This window comes from Ceratotherium simum, chromosome 22 (assembly GCF_057802395.1).
Source record: "Ceratotherium simum simum isolate JZ-2026a chromosome 22, ASM5780239v1, whole genome shotgun sequence".
NCBI lineage: Eukaryota > Metazoa > Chordata > Mammalia > Perissodactyla > Rhinocerotidae > Ceratotherium > Ceratotherium simum.
The window spans coordinates 4302517-4320987 of NC_141921.1; the positions used below are offsets into that span (position 1 = coordinate 4302517).

General features: G+C 37.1%; 1 protein-coding gene across 4 annotated transcripts in view; it reads left to right on the plus strand.

The window, feature by feature from the left end:
* Nucleotides 1–18471, plus strand: part of USP24 (ubiquitin specific peptidase 24) — a 150065-nt gene that overhangs the window by 33076 nt on the left and 98518 nt on the right. For 3 of the 4 annotated variants that reach the window (XR_015555734.1, XM_087445864.1, XM_004438606.3), the window contains exons 2-7: nucleotides 2386–2551; nucleotides 3866–3933; nucleotides 7260–7403; nucleotides 8089–8211; nucleotides 13671–13706; nucleotides 14063–14128. Coding sequence is in view for 3 of the 4 variants with exons in the window: in XM_087445864.1 (XP_087301990.1) it covers nucleotides 2386–2551; nucleotides 3866–3933; nucleotides 7260–7403; nucleotides 8089–8211; nucleotides 13671–13706; nucleotides 14063–14128 (603 nt within the window). In the remaining variant the exon portion in view is untranslated. The remainder of the gene's footprint in view (nucleotides 1–2385; nucleotides 2552–3865; nucleotides 3934–7259; nucleotides 7404–8088; nucleotides 8212–13670; nucleotides 13707–14062; nucleotides 14129–18471) is intronic. The other variant, XM_087445863.1, reaches the window with a different exon arrangement.

Sequence of the window (18471 nt, forward strand, 5' to 3'; positions counted from 1 at the left end):
GTTAATTCCACATTTGTGATTTTTTAAGAAAATAAAATCTATATAGAAAAAGCTTATATTGGAAAAATATTTATTAAAATGTCAATGTGATTAATTTTTAAGTGGTGGAATTAATGGTGGGTTTTATTTTTTGCTATTCATATTTTCTACAAAACATGTGTTACTTATTTGGAAATTTAAGATTAAAACATAAAAGTATTTAGAAACCAAATTATTTGTTACCAAGTGAAATGGGCTTCTTAAGTAGAGCATACTAAGTATAGTTTAACCTTTTTTTACCACTATAGGTGATTCCATACCTCTCTAATTCATTAGACTCTTCATGTGTAAAATACTGAATTCTCTTAGATTCTGTCTGGCTCTAAAATTCTATGCTTTTATATATTTATCCAACTCAGTTGTTTTTTTTTTTTTTTAAAGATTTTATTTATTTTATTTTATTTTTTTTCCCCCCAAAGCCCCAGTGGGTAGTTGTATGTCGTAGCTGCACATCCTTCTAGTTGCTGCATGTGGGACTCGGCCCCAGGATGAACGGAGAAGTGGTGCCTCGATGCGCACCCGGGATCCAAACCCGGGCCACCAGCATCGCAGCGCGCGCACTTAACCACCAAGCCACAGGGCCGGCCCAACTCAGTTGTTTTTATTTTAATTTTGAAATAATTCCAGATTTACAGAAAAATTTTGCTATTTTTGCAACTTTTCTGTGAATCTGGAATTATTTATAACCTTTATATAAATCTGGAATTTTTATATAACCTTTATTCAGCTTCTTCAAATGTTAACATTTTATCACATTCTCTTTATTGTTCTCTCTGTATGTATGTGTATTCAATATACATACATAATAACGTGCATGTGTATATAAAACTGTGTGTGTGTTTTGTTGTTTAGATATCATTTATATGGGATTGAGAATTGCTTTCTTCTCTGTGGTTTTATCATTTCTACTTTATATTTACGATCTTTTCCTTCACTGAGGTTAAAAGTGATTTTTTTAATGGCATGATATTATTTTGTAATGATTAAATTATAGGGTGAATTGTGAAAATATTTAGGTTTTCAGAGAAACTAGAGTAGGTATTGGGCAGTTTGTGGGGAGGGGTTCAGTTTGCTTTATTACAAATTAGCATAGTGAGAACTGATGGGAAGTCTGGCAGTTACCCCATTGATTGTTGAAACTTTGTGTGAATTATTTTTCGATTTCACAATATGTATTAAATACCTACTTTGTGTTAGGCACCAGGTTCTGGAGATATAGGGGTGGTCAAAACCAGACAGAGTCTCTGTCCTGATGTAGCCTGGTCTAGTGGGGGCAACATACAATAAATCACGAATAAATGTAAAACGGTATCTGTGAGTAGTGCTGGGAAGGAGAAGTTCAGGATAGTAAGAGTAAAAAATAATGAAAGGAATTTGACATAGTTTAGAAGTTCTGGAAAGGCTTCTGTAAAAGAGTTAAGGATGTGTAGGAGTTAAGTAGGTTAAGAGGGCAGAAAGGTGAGTTGAGGAACAGTAACGTCTCTGTTGAGATGGACAAAAGTAGATGGACTTAAAAGAAATTTAGGAGGTCTAATCTGGTCTTGGGGTGCAGGTGGGAGAACAGGGTTTTAAGAATGAGTCCCTGCTTTCTGACTGTGCTGCTGAGTGAGTGTGGTGCCATTCACTGGGTGGGAGAACACTAAGAAGAGAGAAGGGAGCCTCACACTGAGGTTTGAGAAGTTCCAATGTTTGATGGCTAGGAAGGGGAGGGTGACCAGAAGGGGAGACAGGAGAGGAACAACCAGACCGACGGGAGGAGAACAGGGAAGTGTGCTGTTCTGGGAAGTAAGGGAAGCGAATCTAGCATGCCAGGAAGAGGGAGTAGGCAAAAGGTCAAATATACCTGAAAAGTAAAATGAGGACTGAGACGTTCATTGGGTTTAATGATAACGTTCAGTGGGGACCCTAACAATAGCCACTTTGGAAGACCAGGGACTCTGGAATCTGTGTTGGTTTGGTTTCAGGAGTGAGTCAGTGATGAGGAGGTGGAGACAACAAATACAGACAGTTCTCTGGAGAAATTTATCCCCTCCCTGAAAAAGAGGGGCGAGGAGATAGGATGGCAGTGGGTGAAAGTAGGACTGATATTTTGTAATGAGAGAGTGAGAGAGTTTGTTTTCGAAGAATGAGATGAGCTCACCTTCTGAGGGAGTAGGGATGCTGCAATGATAAAAGTTGAGGATACTCGAGATAGTCTTGGTGAAAGACGTGATTATGAGAAAGAAGTGTGGAATCCACACTGTTGTTAGTAGCTCCCACTGATTAAGCATCTGCTCTATGCTACATTAAAAATTTTTTAAGTTGCCACTAATTAGTTTGTTTTTTACCATAATCCTTTTTTGTCAGAAGAATGATGAAAATGGAAACTGCTCAGGGGAAGGAATTGAATTCCCTACAACAAATTTATATGAACTGGAAAGCCGGGTTTTGACTGATCATTGGTCAATCCCTTACAAGCGAGAAGAATCACTAGGCAAATGCCTGTTGGCATCTACCTACCTAGCGAGACTTGGTAAGTATTCAGACCTCGGGACACATGAGGGGTTTTTGACAGGAGGCCTGACTTCGCTCTTGGCTCCTGTCCTTGCCTGTCTGTGTGATCTTAGGTTGTTTCCTCTCCTACTCCTCTGTGGAATAAAAGCTTTGAATGAAGTCAACTCTTCTCTTCTAGCTCCAATAGACCGCAAGATTCTGTAAAACATGATTGAAAAGCTTTATATAAATTGAAATTAACTTTTTCCACTGAAGCTTGGAGTACTTTAAATTAAGGCTCAATTTAGTGGGTTCTTTTTTTTTTAAAAGAAGAAAGTAATATTTATTTAACAAACATTTTATGCTTATTAAGTGCTTAGCACTGTCTTAGTGCTTTACAAATGTTAAACTAATAGAGTAATAAAATAATAGGTTGGAAGAATGGGTGTCAGCAGGAAGCTTTGGTACTATAAATAGAAAATAATTTATTTTCATATTGAATTCAGTTATAAAATAAGATGAATTTGGCCACTCTCTTGTGATATTTTTTTCTCATTAAAATTGTGCAAAGTTTACTACCATGATTCAATATGAGGCACATCAAGAGGAAATATTTTGACTACGATTAGATTTGATGGTAATAGACTTTTATGGTGCATTTATTACTGGCTTCTCAGCAGCAGCATTTATTGAGTGCCTGTTAGGATGTAGGTACTGTGCTAGGCAGTGGGTCTGAAAAGAAGAAAATGTAGTCAGCAGTATTCCTAATGATAAGCAAAATCCGTTACTGAGTTTTTTTTAAAAAAATGTATTCCAAAGGATAGTTTTACAGAGGATTCATTCATTCACTTAGCAAGTATTTATCACTTACTCTGTGCTAGGTGCAATTCTGTGTATTTTATTACACAGAATTCATCAGTTTATTTTAGGGAAGAAGAGCATTTATTAAGAATATTTGTGTTTTTATAGAGTTGTTTAGGAAAAAATAATGGCTATTAAGTAGTTACTTTTGATGTTTTATTAGCTATTTAGTCAGATCATTTGAAGTTACTCTGGCATGGAAACATAAGTTCAACCATTTCAGTTCTAATTAGTATTTATTATACTATTAACAAATGTATATTAATAATTAATAAATGTTAATAAATGAATTATTCAATAAGTAAATTAATACTGTGATTGTTTCTTAGACTGTTCCTTCGTCAGAATGTATATATTCTGCTTTTAATAATCCCTTAAGAGTCAACGTTTCTATAATAAATAGTTCTAGATATATGAATTTGAAATATATATGTGATTTGTACAGACTACCTAAAATCTAAATAATGCATATTGTTTAATTTATTTTACTAAGGTCTTTCCGAGTCTGATGAGAATTGTAAAAGATTTATGGATAGGTGTATGCCTGAAGCATTTAAAAAGGTAAGAAAGAAGATGTGCTGGTCTGATTTTTGTGGTGGGGGGAAGGTAAACAGTCTTTTTGTTTGTTTTAGTTTTTTACGTGGAGGCCAGTTTATGAATCTTGTTCAACTGAGGAATCCTCTAAGATGAAAAAAGTAGCTCTGAATTTGGGGCTCATAAGTCATTTACTTTTTTTATATTTAATTGTTTGCACATGTCTTTGGTTGAATATCACTTTTACTTTCTATTTAATTGCTCAAGAATAGATTAAGACTTAATTATACTAGGGAGTTACACATCTTACTAAAACTAAGGATTGTGGCGCTTAATTAATATTTATTTATCGAAATATATGCCATTTTATACTTTACTGAGACAGAAGCAGACGTTTTAAACTACAGAAAGTTTGACTGGTTTGAGTATTCTTACTGGCAACGGCCTGCGGATGGCAGCATCTCTGTCAGAGCCAGGGTGACATACTTGCTCCCGTTCTGGTCACATCTCTTGTAAAGCAGTTTTTCTTAGCAGTGAGAGTGGGAGATCACAGGAATATGTTTCTGAAAGTCTAACTCAGCATGATTTCCTTTTCAGGACATGAGTCCTGAACCCCCGCAAGAGCGGGGACCGTGTCGTAGACACTGTTGTTTTCCCCAGCATATGGCCATGCCTAGCTCAGAGAAAAAACTCAGGAAAGCTTTGTTGAGTGAGTAGATGAGTCTCCTGCTGTCTTGTACTTCTGGTTTTTGACATTCGTTTTTGTCCCATATGCAAATAAGTCACTAGAACTACAGATGGGTGAAGTTTGTATTTATCTTAAAATCCAGTAAAATAAACTGTTCATTTGCAAACTGTTATTCCCATCGGCATCTTGATAGACAGAATACCCCTTGATTTAAGGCTTAAAAAATAAAATTAATTTTAGGAAAATAGCTTCATCTTTGAAAAAGAGGAGAAATCTTTTTAAATTGTCATTTGGGCAGGGACTGTATGGAATCAAAATTTATCTTCATTTTGGATAAATTCATCTACCAGTCCGTAGTTTAAAATTATTTTAAACTCTTAAGAATTATAGTAGCTTTTTTAAAAGCAGAATTTTTATAATGTAACATACTGTGACACATATCATAATGTATACATAAATTTATAGAGAAAGAAAGTGCAAGTTGATATTCAGTCATGGAAAAGGATTTATTAGTATAAGAAAAGGACCTTGAGGTTGACCATCTCCAGATCCCAGGAGCCCTGTGTCAAGTCCGTCCACCAGCACGTTGCATATTTGGAGTGTAGTACTCTATACAGAGATGCTCTAGGGAACTGTTTTATGCTATGCCCTCAGCTGTTTGTAATAGTATGATAAACGGTCAAGTGGTTGTTGGGTTTTTTTTCTGTAAAATTATGCGCACAAAGGTCCCCTGCATTATGTTGTTCAGTGTCATTTAACAAATGTATATGATAAATTCTCTTTGAGTTTAGAGCTATTAAAAAGGTTCTCCTCCCCATCAATAAGACATACTTTTTTTATTAAATGGAAGAGCTATGAATTCTGTGTGCCTTTGGACGTGGCTGCAGAAAGCTCAGTAGGCTAATAGGATTGGTGGCATTTCCCTGGGCTGTGTTTCCTGGTGGATGACTCTCCCTCTCCCCTAGGATGTTCTTACAAGCTGCCTCAGATTTTTTTAGAGATAAGGGTATACATAATAAGCAATCGTATGAATAAGGTACACAGAAGGATCTTTGTTGTTGTTTCTGCTTTCTTCACCTTCCACCTTCAGGCTAGCCTGGACTCTATCCTAGTGTATTCAGGCAGGGAGGACAGTCGAGGTCTGGCGGTAGCACACAGTTACATTGAAACCTTGTGCACACCTTCCCCACAAGGTGCTGCCTGTCTTTCCCCACCTCTCTGGAAGGTGGATAGAACCCATTTTCAAAGTAAAATCTGAACACAAGAGGTGGCAACAGAGGGAGTGGTGCTTAATTCACATACATTTAGTTTTATAGTCACATGAAGCTTTTTAAAATGTTAATCTATTTCATTTTGCTTTATTATTTAGTTTTTAAGTGTAGAAAGAATATATTGGCAAGCAAAAAAATTCTTGCAAACAATAGTAACTCATTGGTTTGTGTAAAATCAGTCTTATGATTATTGCTCACTTGAGCACATAGTCCAGGTAATTGGTATTTAGGAAATATGGAGCTGAGGTTTTCCTCTGTAGCTGACAAAGTTTGGGCTCTTTTTGGCTGCTCTTGTTCAGGGCTTCTCAGTGTGGCCAAGGTGAAATTTTTATTGCACAATATTTTCCCTCTGAAGGGATATCTTACAAAAACATGAAACCACAATACCAATTTGCCATTATTTTATTAAGTGAAATCTTTTGATTTCTCATTCTCTATTCTGGCAGTTTTCCTTGAATTAGACTTCCCAAGGACTAGAAGACCGAGGATTGGGGAAATCCAGTGACAATGATTTTAGATTCACCTGTGTGCCTTTTCCCTCCTTTTTAATGAATCTAATATGCTATGTGAATATAAGATGCACCATTGTTTTATGTTTCATATTTAAGAAACATAGCTGAAAGTAAACAATGTTACAGTGCCTCATCACTTAGAGCTATTTTAGATTTGCTTAAACATTTTTAAAAATTGAATATTTTCTACATACCAGAAAGGAAAGTATAGGCAAAATAAATTGGTAAGGTAGTTCTAAAATTTTTTTCAGACTCAAAGTTCTGCCGCCATCTGGTCAGCAGGTGGGAAGATGCAATCCTGTTTCTAGGATATAAAAAGCGTGAAAAGAATGTGTGTGTTCTAATCCGTGAAATACAGCATCCATTTCTTAGATTCCAGGAATATTAATAGTGACAGCCAAGATATAATACCTTACTATTTATAAAATACTTTCACATTTGTTTTATCTTTGGTACTTGTAACATCTGTGTGAAGTGGGCTTTAGAGATGAGAGAACTGAGCCTCTGAGCACTCAGGTAGATTTGTCCACGGCCACACAGCTCCAAAACAGTAGTACCAGGAACTGATCTCAGGTCTTGCTCGTTCTACACGACTTGACCTCCCCTAGTCGTAATGAAAGGTAGAGGAACAAACAAAAATTTTCTTTTAAACAAACTGCATTAATGTAAGGGAATTAAAGTTCAAAAACAAAACTCAGTGTTGACTGTGAAATAAACAAACGAGTTGATGGACTACAGCCATGGGTCTTTTAAAGCAAGTCATCTGCATAAAAATAAGTATTATGGTAACAATCTCTTGATTATTCAAGATTGAACTGGTAAACCGTAGAGTTTTTTTTTCTTTTGAAGGTGGACTCTAAACTGCCCTTTATGTTTTTGTAGCTCCTGACATCAAGTGCTGTTCACAAGTGGGGTACTGAAATCCATGAAGGAATCTACAACATGTTGATGCTGTTAATAGAGCTGGTTGCAGAGAGAATAAAACAAGATCCAATTCCCATTGGTCTCCTGGGTGTGCTTACAATGGTATAGCATCTCTAAAATGAAGTCGTTTTTGTTTTGATTTTGTTTAAAATACCTGCTATTCTCTGACTTGTCATTAATAATGGGTGATAATGATATCATCATAAAAGATACTAACTTAGCTCTCAGGGTCCTTACTTTTTATTTTAAAAGTGAGCAAGCATTCTGTGTTTTCAGTTTTAAAGAAATACCTTTCTAATTCTAATACCTTTTTCAGCTCTAAGAAAGATTAAATAGCTTTCCCTTATGTCTCCTTGATTATTCACATCATAAATACTTTCATACAGGGTATTCATGTAGTTTGGTTTCTGGCCTTTTTTCCCAACTAGTAACAGTAGCCCCATGAAGAAGGGGCGCTCATGTTTCCCCCCCTAGCTTCTGTCCTCACTGCCTGTCTGCCTAGCTCTATATGTGGCAGCCCTGGGAGCACTGGTGTCACCTTGCCTCGAATCAGACCTCTCGTCCTGTGGCCTCCTCTTCCCTCACAGCAGACGTGGAACAGGACGGGAGAGCACCACTTTTGGCGTTGGCTCCCTTGCACTGGCTAAGGAATATGCTTTGTTGGGATACTGAGAGTTCCATTAATGAAGGAGTCTGAGGCTGTATTTGTAATCTTCTTTTCTAATTCTAATATGTGTTGCTATAGAAATAGATCATAGTAATGTTTCTCTGTTCTCTTTGAATACAGGCTTTCAATCCTGATAATGAATACCATTTTAAAAACAGAATGAAAGTGTCTCAGAGGAATTGGGCAGAAGTGTTTGGAGAGGGAAATATGTTTGCTGTTTCACCTGTGTCTGCTTTCCAAAAGGTAAACATAGTTTTGTTTCGTCTTTTTATAGAAAAATGTATTGAAAAAGATTTTCTGTGCTATAAAAATGACAATTTACATGGAAGGATTAAAACAGTCTATGAAAAATGACAAATATTCCATATGGCTCGTAAAATTGCTTAACATTTTTTTCAGATATTACATATTTTTCCATTACTGTTATCTAACAACGTGAAGAATTTTATGCGTTTGAAATGGTGTTTAGTGAAATGAGAAATGACTGCCGGACATCAGCGCCCTATTTATTGAATGATCAGAACCTCAGTTTAATGGGTATCCCAGTTTCTTAGAGATGTTTGAGAGACGAGAGCATTTGAAATCATTTGAAATGACTAATTATACCTATAAAAAAGCAGTCTAGTAGTTGGTCTCATGTATAATTTTCTCTTAAACTCCATAAGCATTAAACCTTTTGTTTTTTCAAGCACAGAACTAATATCTTTATTTTTATGTTGAAAGGCCTACAATGTGCTAATAACATTATACTCAGAAGTGTTTAAACAATCCTTTGATCAAACACTTTAGTTTTTGAGACACAGTTGAAAGAAGTCAATTTAGTAGATTGAAAACTTGTCCATTGCTTTAGTAGAAGCAGTTTAGTTCAGTGATCATTTATTGAACATTTGTAATGTGTCTGGCATTTTTCTAGGTTTTGGAGATATAAATATAAATAAATAGTTCTTGTCCTTAATATAAAGAGTAGTAAGGTGTGGTTCCTAACTTTATAGCATAGTGGAGGAAATACACAACCAAAAAATTATAGTAAACAACAGGCACAATTATAATAATATGTATTGTGCCTAGAATACAAAGGAGGGCCTAGTCAATGCTGTCTGGGAGGATCAGGCAATACTCCAGAGAGGAGGTAGGAGCTGAGTAGAAAGGGCAGTGAGTATATACTGTGGAATTTAATCCCCACAACAGCTCTATGAGTGGTACTATTTTTACCCTCATTTCATAGGTGAGAAACGGAAACACACACAAGTTACATACTTGCCCAAGTCCACATACCTAGTTATAGGAAGAACCCATGTAATCCAGTTTCAGAGCCTCTATTTTTTAACTGTATACAGTCCTGCCTCCCAAAATCAGTTTTGTTGTGAGACCTCAGTGACAAATGTATTTAAAAACACTGAATGTAGTGGTTCAGTAAAGGAAGTCCTCAGCACATGTTTATTCTCTTCTCTCAGTTTGCATAGGCAACAGCTGAGACCAGAAAGGGGCCGTCTTTTAATCTCCTCTTATTACCGTTAAGGAACGCTCTCTCCTACAGAGGCTCTAGATACCCTCTCCTCTTGCCTTCTCAAGCATTTCACTCCTTAGGTTTTTCTGTTCTTTCTTTGGTATCCTCAGTCTTCCACTGTCTGTTGGATAATTACCATTGTATACAACATACTCTAGTATTTCCCATCTTTAAAAATTCTGCCTTTGATACCACATCCCTCTCTGGCTCAGCCTGGTTCTCTGCCCACCTTCGCAAACAAACCAGATGAAATACTCCACATCTTCACCTCCCAGTTATTCTTTTAGTAGTTACTCTAAAATTTTAACTTGTTAACTAAAAACCTAAATTTCATCAGTATTTATCCTCCTCTCAGCAAAGGTAAAGACCTTAGGATGTTTGGTGTGCTCACTCCCCACCTGACTCAGCTGTTGTCCCTTTGTCCTTGTTGTGTTTGTCCTGTCCTGTCTGGTTTTACCCCTGAAACAGATACCATCATCGTTATTTTATACAGTGTTTTGACTCAGCCATACTCATATACTGTCTCTGTGTGCCATTCCCTCTGTATCTCAGACCTTCCGTTGAGATCATCTTTCTTCCAGAAGTGCATCCTGTAAAGTGTGCTTTAGTAAGGGTCCATTGGTGATTAAGTGTTTGTTTTTGATGGCCCGAACTTAACTTTATTTCCCGTTCCTTGAAGAATATTTTCACTGGGTTTTAAATTCTAGATTGACATATATTTTCTGTCAGAATATCCAAGATACCATTTCTCTGTCCTCTCTCTTTGATCATTGCTGTTGAGAAGTTGGTTGTTGGTCTGACAGAATTTTGTAAGAATTCTGTTTTTTCTCTATGGCTGTTTTTTGAGATCTCTTCCTTCTTTTTGTTGTTTGGCAGTTTGACTCTCATGTGATTAATTGAGGTATTCTTTTTATTTACTTTGCCTCAGATGCATTGGGTTTCTAAATCTAATATCTTGTATCAGTTCTGGAAAATTCTCAACTATTATCGTTTTAAATATTGCCTCTTTCTTATTAGTCTCTCTTCTTCTGGAACTTTGGTTGGATACATGTTAGATCTTCTCATTTTGTCCTCCATGTCAGCTAACCTCTTTCATATTTTCCATCTCTTTTTTCTCCTTGTGCTGCATTTGTGATAATTTTTTTCAGATCTATAGTCTAGTTCACTAATTTTTTTTCTATTTGTCCAAATATGCTGTTTAACCTGTTCATTGCTATATTTTTCATTTATATAAATTGTTTGGTTCTTTTCTGACTCTGCTTAGTCATTTTTTATTTTCTCATGTTCTTTGATTCATATTTTCAATCTCCTCCTTGTTTAATGCTTAATTTATATTCTGCGTCTGCTAATATCTGCAGGTCTGATTCTGCCAGCTTTAACTCACTTGTTTTGTGTCTGTGTGTGTATAGAAACATATTTATATTTGTATTTATATTTGTATTTATTATTGTATTTATATTTGTTTTTCTATGAACTCATTTTTCTTGGCATTTAATCTAGGAGGACTTTTTGAGGCCTGAATTGAAAGTTCTTTCCTCCAAAAAGGATTTATTTTTACTTCTTCCAGGTGCCTGAGAGCACTACGGTCTGAGACCACTTTAGAATAAATTCCCACCTTAAGGTTTTTCAGACCATAAAGTCAGTGTGAGTTTGAGCAGCAAAGCCATGTCGGGGCAGTTTTGTGGTTACAAATTCTTGAAGAATTTTTTTCTCCCCTCTGTCCAGTACCAAGGTCAAGGTAGACAGACTTCCCGGTTGTTTTCCCTTTCTGCAGGTAAATTTATTTCAGTTCATTTTTTTGTGTGTGTTGGGGGAAGATCAGCACTGAACTAATAACATCCATGCTAATCCTCCTCTTTTTGCTGAAGAAGACGGGCTCTGAGCTAACATCTATTGCCAATCCTCCTCCTTTTTTTCCCCCAAAGCCCCAGTAGATAGTTGTATGTCATAGTTGCACATCCTTCTAGTTGCTGTACGTGGGACGCGGCCTCAGCATGGCCGGAGAAGCGGTGCATCGGTGCGCGCCCGGGATCCGAACCCGGGCCGCCAGTAGTGGAGCGCGCGCACTTAACCGCTAAGCCATGGGGCCGGCCCTTCAGTTCATCTTACACTGAGGACATAGCCTTTGGGTTCCAGCGTTATGTGATAGTCTCCTCGAGTCTCCCAGCCCCTGCCTTGGCTCTGTGTCCTGTTTCTCAGGCATCGTAAAGCTATGAAAATGGAAGCTAAAGGTCACCAGAGTTCCACAGACGCCTGCAAAGTGAAAGCTGGCCTCAGAGTTTGCTTACCTCACAGGATTTCAGCTTTCTCTTTGTTTTAAACTTCTGAGCACTTTGTGTCAACTCAGTTATATGTTTTAAAAGATTTTTTTCTAATGTTTTTATCCAGCAGTGTTAGTTATTTTCTGTTGGAGAGACGTTTAGGGTGACTAGACTGGAGTCCTTGTTAACTCTTCCGGGCATTCTCTTCTCTTTTTTTCCACCACTCCACTGACAGCACTCTCAGTGAGGCACCAACACCCTCCATGTTTCCAGATCCAGAGGAAATGTCTCTTGACCCGTCCACAGCATTGGTCACAGTCAGTTTCTCCCTCCTTAAAACCGTTTCTTCCTACAGTCTCTTGCTTTTCTGCCCTCCCCCTGCCCCCGTCCAGGTTTCCCTTCTTGACTCCTTCACCTCTACCCAGCTTTGATCCAGGCCCTCCTCTCTTTGTTCACTGTACTTTCTCTAAGAAACATCTTCCATTCTCATGGATTTAAATGATGTCTTTATGCTGGTGGTCCTCCAGTTTATATCTCTGTGGCCCGAAGCTCCTCTCTGAGCACACCAGACTTGAAGAGCCAACTATCTCCTCTTGGCTGCCACACAGACATCTCAACTTAGTGTGCTTGAAATGGAACCTCACTTTGTCTCCCCAGCCTTTGTTCTTCTCTCTGAGTAAATAGTATCATCATCTACCTAGATGCTCAAGCCAAAAGCATAGTAGCACAGTCACAATTTATCCCTTTTTCTTATTCCTCATATCCAAACCATAAACACGTTCTTTGATTTAATCTCAAATATATCTTCAGTTGACATCTGTCTATTCTGCTACCATCCTACTCCAACACTGTCATGTCTTATCTGGTTACTGCACTAGTCTTCTCACTGGTGTCTCCACTTTTCACTCTCTTCATTCATCCATTCCATTCTCCACATGACTGCGAGAGTGATTGTCTTAAAACATAAAATGTATCTCTCTCTTGCTTAGAACACTTCTGTTGCTTTCCTTCTAATCACCGTCTCTGAGCTTCTGCATGGTCTGGTCTTTACCTCTCTCTGCATCTTCATCTGTACCACTCTCCCCTGCTCACCACATCCCAGCTGGGAGAGTTTTCTCTCAGTTCTTCAAATGAGGTGGGGTCTTTTCTGCCTTCCTCAAACAGGACCTTTGCCATTTCAGCCTCTCTGCCTAGACTATTCTTTGAATGGCTAAATCTGTCTCCTCTGTAGGTTCCAGCTTAAAGGCCACCTCTTCAGAGAGGTTTTCCATGACCACCACTCTGAGCAGAGTAGGCTCCTTCTAGTTCTCATTGGAGGACTTTTTGTTTTTCCTTTTGTGGGACTTAACGCCATCTGAATGATTTGAGGTAGGTGTTGGTTTACTTGTTGTTGTAGACCCTGCTAGGATATGAGCTCTGTGAAAGCAGGTGCCACGTCTCTTCTCAGTCACTGTTCTGTATCCAGCCGCTAGAACAGTGAGTGCTTAGGAGAGGAAGAAAAGGAGGAGAAAAGAGCGAGCTGTTCAAGGGTGCTCATTAATGGCACAGCTGGGACTGAAACTTTAATCTGTTTATTCCTGATTTGCTACTCTTCAGGTTAATAATTCTTAATTTCTAAAATATAACTTCCTTAGGGACTTTAACTCAAGTTATCCTGTCCCTTGGAGAGCTTAAACAGCTGATCTCAGCTACCCAAAAATGCATGAATGCTCCATATTGTAGCAATTCCATCAAAATACAGGCTTATAGAGTCTTAAAATTGTATAAGTAATGTCAGAGATTCAAATGAAGAAACATTTGGGAAAATCATTTTGAAATATTTTTCAAGTTTTAATATTTTTTTCTCCAAATTTTTATTTAGAATAAATGAAATACAAGGGTTAATGAGGATGTTTTTGTAATGCCATCTCAATTTCTATTTTCTTTTCTCCTAGGAGCCTCACGGATGGGTTGTGGATTTGGTAAATAAGGTATACAACTTTTATTAATATAGTCATGTTTGCCATTTTCTAATGAGATTTCCTAGAGTTTAGTATTTTAGGTAAATGACAGCTACAGAGAATAATAAGAATTTTTTCCTAAGGAGATAGGTTTTATAGTTCCTTCCTCTTTTTTATGCGTGCTGTTTGTACAGATAGTCATTAGCTTTAGGACTTAGCACATCTCCTGCAGTGTATCACAGGAGTGTTAGAATTGTCGTTGTGATGACCCTCTCAAGACTAGTATTACAGAGCACAGTGATAGAGTAGAATGTTAGCCGTAGTTCTCTGCTTAAATTATTAATGTATAGCATTTTAAAATTTATTTGTGCCTTTTTTCTTCTCAGTTTGCAGAATTAGGTGGATTTGCAGCAATCCAAGCTAAGCTTCATTCAGAAGATATAGAACTTGGGGTAAGTTAAACCACTGTCTGTGCCCGATGTGGAAATTGACTTTATTTGGGTTAGTATGTAACCCAAGAGACACAGTCTGGACACATTAAATTAAATGTTCAAGTATAAGTTAATCTTAACAGGAGCAACTTCCATGGTTCTGATAACCAAAGAAACATTTACTTCTAATCATAACCAAATTTCATTGTCGAGTGTTTGGGTTTTTTACCTCATTACTTTCCCATTGCCTGTGGTATTTTTCTCTTAATTTGTGATGGTTACATGAAATTATCTTGCTATTTAAGGACAGTTGCTATGTGTGGCAAGTATGTGTGTACATAATAATTTTATGACTCAGTTAAATCAGAATTTATTTCATAGTACCAGCCACAAATAAAATATTTTATTTCAGGGTTGTTTAGTAAGCCTTTTAGTGTTAGAGATTCATAGGTAGCAGAGGTCTATAACAAGAGCTTAGAATCCTCCCTTGGGTGTAATGCCATTATCTTTTCATGCCAACTTCATTTCCTCAAAAAAATTTAACCTTGTGGAAAGGGAAATAACTTAAACTTTAATTTTTCACAGACTGCTGACCTGTGTGTAACTGAGAGCACTTTATTCTGTTCTCTAGTTAATTAATCATTCAATTAAAAACTACTTATTATGTACTTGCCATGTATAGGGCATTGTGCTCGCTACTGTGATTTGATGAGAGCAGAAGGTGGTGTGGTAAAATAATATACCTAAGTGATGCACATTGTGCTTAGAGTAGCAGTTATTTCTGTGGGACCATGACTGATCAACTAACTCACTCCCTTGGTCCATCTTTGAATGTGGGAAATAATAGCAGCCAAGGGAGACACTGATGGTATGGTTGGTAATAAACTGACCTTTTCTTGCCTCTGTTAAACAGTGATAAACCCACTGTTTATCCTTAAAGATCAGATGTCTGCCAGATCATAAATACTTCTACTGACACTGATCAGGGAGCCTCTTCTACTTTCCCTGCAAGTTAACTAGGTTGTTAGGCTGTCATTTTGATCCCTGTTGAATGGAACCAGTATGTTAGAAATGACTGTATTGACTGGGAAGGTAATAGGTAGTAATTTAAAAGACAAAACAAAACAAAAACCTATTCAGATACAGGGTTTTATCTAGCTTACTTGTTTCTCAAGAACTGGCTGTATAGGTCATTGGCCAATATCAGAAATTAACTTCATTTTTAAAAATGTTAAAAACTTACTAATTTTCTGCAGAGTTAATTTATTTAAAAAAAAAAAATCCAGAACAGCACAAAGTTTCAACCCTACTTGGATGAGAGTTGGCTAAGGGTGGATATAGAGGAATCTGGGCTTACCCTCAGTATTATCAAATGTCTTGAGGGTGAAGATTCCTCCAAGATTTTCTCCTTTGGTCAGACCATTTTTCAGAACAACTGTGTTGTTTGTTGTAGTTGATGTAGAATCATATTGTGTGGGTTGTGTTGAGGAGATGGTAAAATTTAGGCATAGGAGAAAGAAATTCTAAAGATTGAGACTCTAATTTAGCAAACAGGTATGATTAAAATTTCACAATAAATTCCCGATTTCTGATCAGTTAAGAAGGTCACTGGGTCCCAGAATAAATTTAGGCCATATTATAAAGCTGAATACAAGTAAATATACTCATTTTACATTTGCATTTACATATTTTTGAATTTGAAAAATACTGGGAAAGAACAACACTTAGAAGGCACCAGTTAAAAATACCTGTACAAAGTAAGAAATGAAAGTTCCCTGTCCTCCAGCCCACCCCCACACCTACACATATACCTACCTCCTAGTTAATGGTTGCCCATTTAATGCAAAGTCTTTCTGATGTTTTCCTAAATTTATATAAAATATACCTGTGTGTGTTCTTTCTCTCTTTAAAACTAAATTGTAATCAAGCCATATCTAGTAGCATATTTTCATTTACATTTATATCATGGACATCTTTCCAGGTTAGTACTATCAGTGTTTTTAATGGCTCTAACATATTCCTGCAAGTGTTGTACCATGATGTAGTCACTTATTATGGGCGTTGAATTGTTTCTAAGTTTTTGCTATTACAGAGACTATTCCATGTATATTTGTCTTTATGTGCATATGCTATCATTTCTGAAGGACAGATTCCTAGAAAATGGGATTTCTGGGTTAAAAACTATATACATTTTTAAATTATAATTGAGAATACTAAATCTCTTTCCAAAAAACATGTACCAATCTGTGCTCCCACAAACTCATTTCCTATTACTCTCATTAGTACTGAATATTTTCAATCTTTAATTTTCCAATATGATAGACAAAAAATAGTATTTTATTAGTTAATTTGTAGTACTCTGATTTCCTGTGAATTTGAGCATTTCATCATATGATTATTGGCTGTTTGCATTTCTTCTGCAAATTGACTAGTTATTTAGGTCTCTTTGGGATTGTTTGTCTTATTAATTTTTAGCAACTCTTTTTATATTAAGCATTTTTTTTTTTTTTTGTGAGGAAGATCAGCCCTGAGCTAACATCCATGCTAATCCTCCTCTTTTTGCTGAGGAAGACCGGCTCTGAGCTAACATCTATTGCCAATCCTCCTCCTTTTTTTGCCCCAAAGCCCCAGTAGATAGTTGTATGTCATAGTTGCACATCCTTCTAGTTGCTGTATGTGGGACGTGGCCTCAGCATGGCCGGAGAAGCGGTGCGTTGGTGCGCGCCCGGGATCTCAACCCGGGCCGCCAGTAGTGGAGCACATGCACTTAACCGCTAAGCCATGGGGCTGGCCCTTATATTAAGCATATTGATGCCACGTCTGTTTTGTGTGTTTGTAAATTTTTTCTCCCAGTCTTTTGCTTTTCTTTTCATTTTTATTGATGGTGTCTTTTGCTATACAAAAGCTTCAATTTTTTTTTTTTTTGTGAGAAAGATTAGCCCTGAGCTAACATCCAATGCGAATCCTCCTCTTTTTGCTGAGAAAGATTGGCCCTGGGCTAACATCCGTGCCCATCTTCCTCTACTTTATATGGGACGTTGCCACAGCATAGCTTCACAAGCGGTGCGTCAGTCCGTGCCCAGGATCCGAACCTGTGAACCCCGGGCCGCCAAAGCGGAATGCGCAAACTTAACTGCTATGCCACCAGGCCAGCCCCAGAAGCTTCAAAATTTTATGTAGCCAATTCTTTTCTTAATGGCTTAAAAGTTTTCTAACTGGCTTGGGGAATATTTCCCCATCTCAAGGTTATAAAAATGCTCATTTCATTTTATACTTTTACAGTTTTATTTTTTAAACTAAGTTCTTGAATTCATTTAAAATTTATTTTTATATATTGTGTAAGATAGAGATCCAATTTTATTTTCTTCCAAATAGGTAACTAATTGTTGTAAGAACCCCTAAAGAATAATCCGTTTTTTCCTCTCTATTTTGATTTGTTGGCTTTATTATATGTCAAAGCCTCATGTGTACGTGGATTTGTTCCTCGACTTCTGTTGCAGTCATTCATTCTTTCACCCTTTCCATACTATTGTATGTTTGGAATTGTATTACATTTATAGGTCAATGTGTGGAGAATTGACATTTTTACAATACTGGTCCTTTCCATTCAAGAACGTGGTGTCTTCTCATTTATTTGGGCCTTCTATGTATTTTAATCAAGTTTTGTAATTTTCTTCATGGAAGTCTTAAATGTTTTTTGTTTAAGGCACGTTTCAGTCCATCTCCAACTCTTCTCTCCTTTTTCAAATAAAGATTTTTAGTATTCTACAATATGAGCTTTAGAATCGTTTAATCTAGTCCCCCAAAGATGTTTTATTGGCATATTATGATTTAAATTACAATAAATTTCTGTAGTAATTTTAAACAGATTGACGTCTTTATTTCAGTTCTTCCCATCCAGGAGTATAGTTGGTCTAGTCTTCATTCATGACTTGATCAGATCACTATTTAAAATTTTCTCTGGTATGGGCCGGCCCTGTGGCTTAGCGGTTAAGTGCGTGCGCTCCGCTACTGGCGGCCCAGTTTCGGATCCCAGACGCGCACCAACGCACTGCTTCTCCGGCCGTGCTGAGGCCGCGTCCCACATACAGCAACTAGAAGGATATGCAACTATGACTGACAAACAACTATCTACTGGGGCTGTGGGGGAAAAAAGGAGGAGGATTGGCAATAGACGTTAGCTCAGAGCCGGTCTTCCTCAGCAAAAAGAGGAGGATTAGCATGGATGTTAGCTCAGGGCTGATCTTCCTCACAAAAAAAATAAAAAATTAAAAAAATAAAAAAATAAAATTTTCTCTGGTATATTGAAGGGATTTATTTAATGTTGAGAGGAAAAAATCCTCTCATGTGGTTTTCTGACCTTC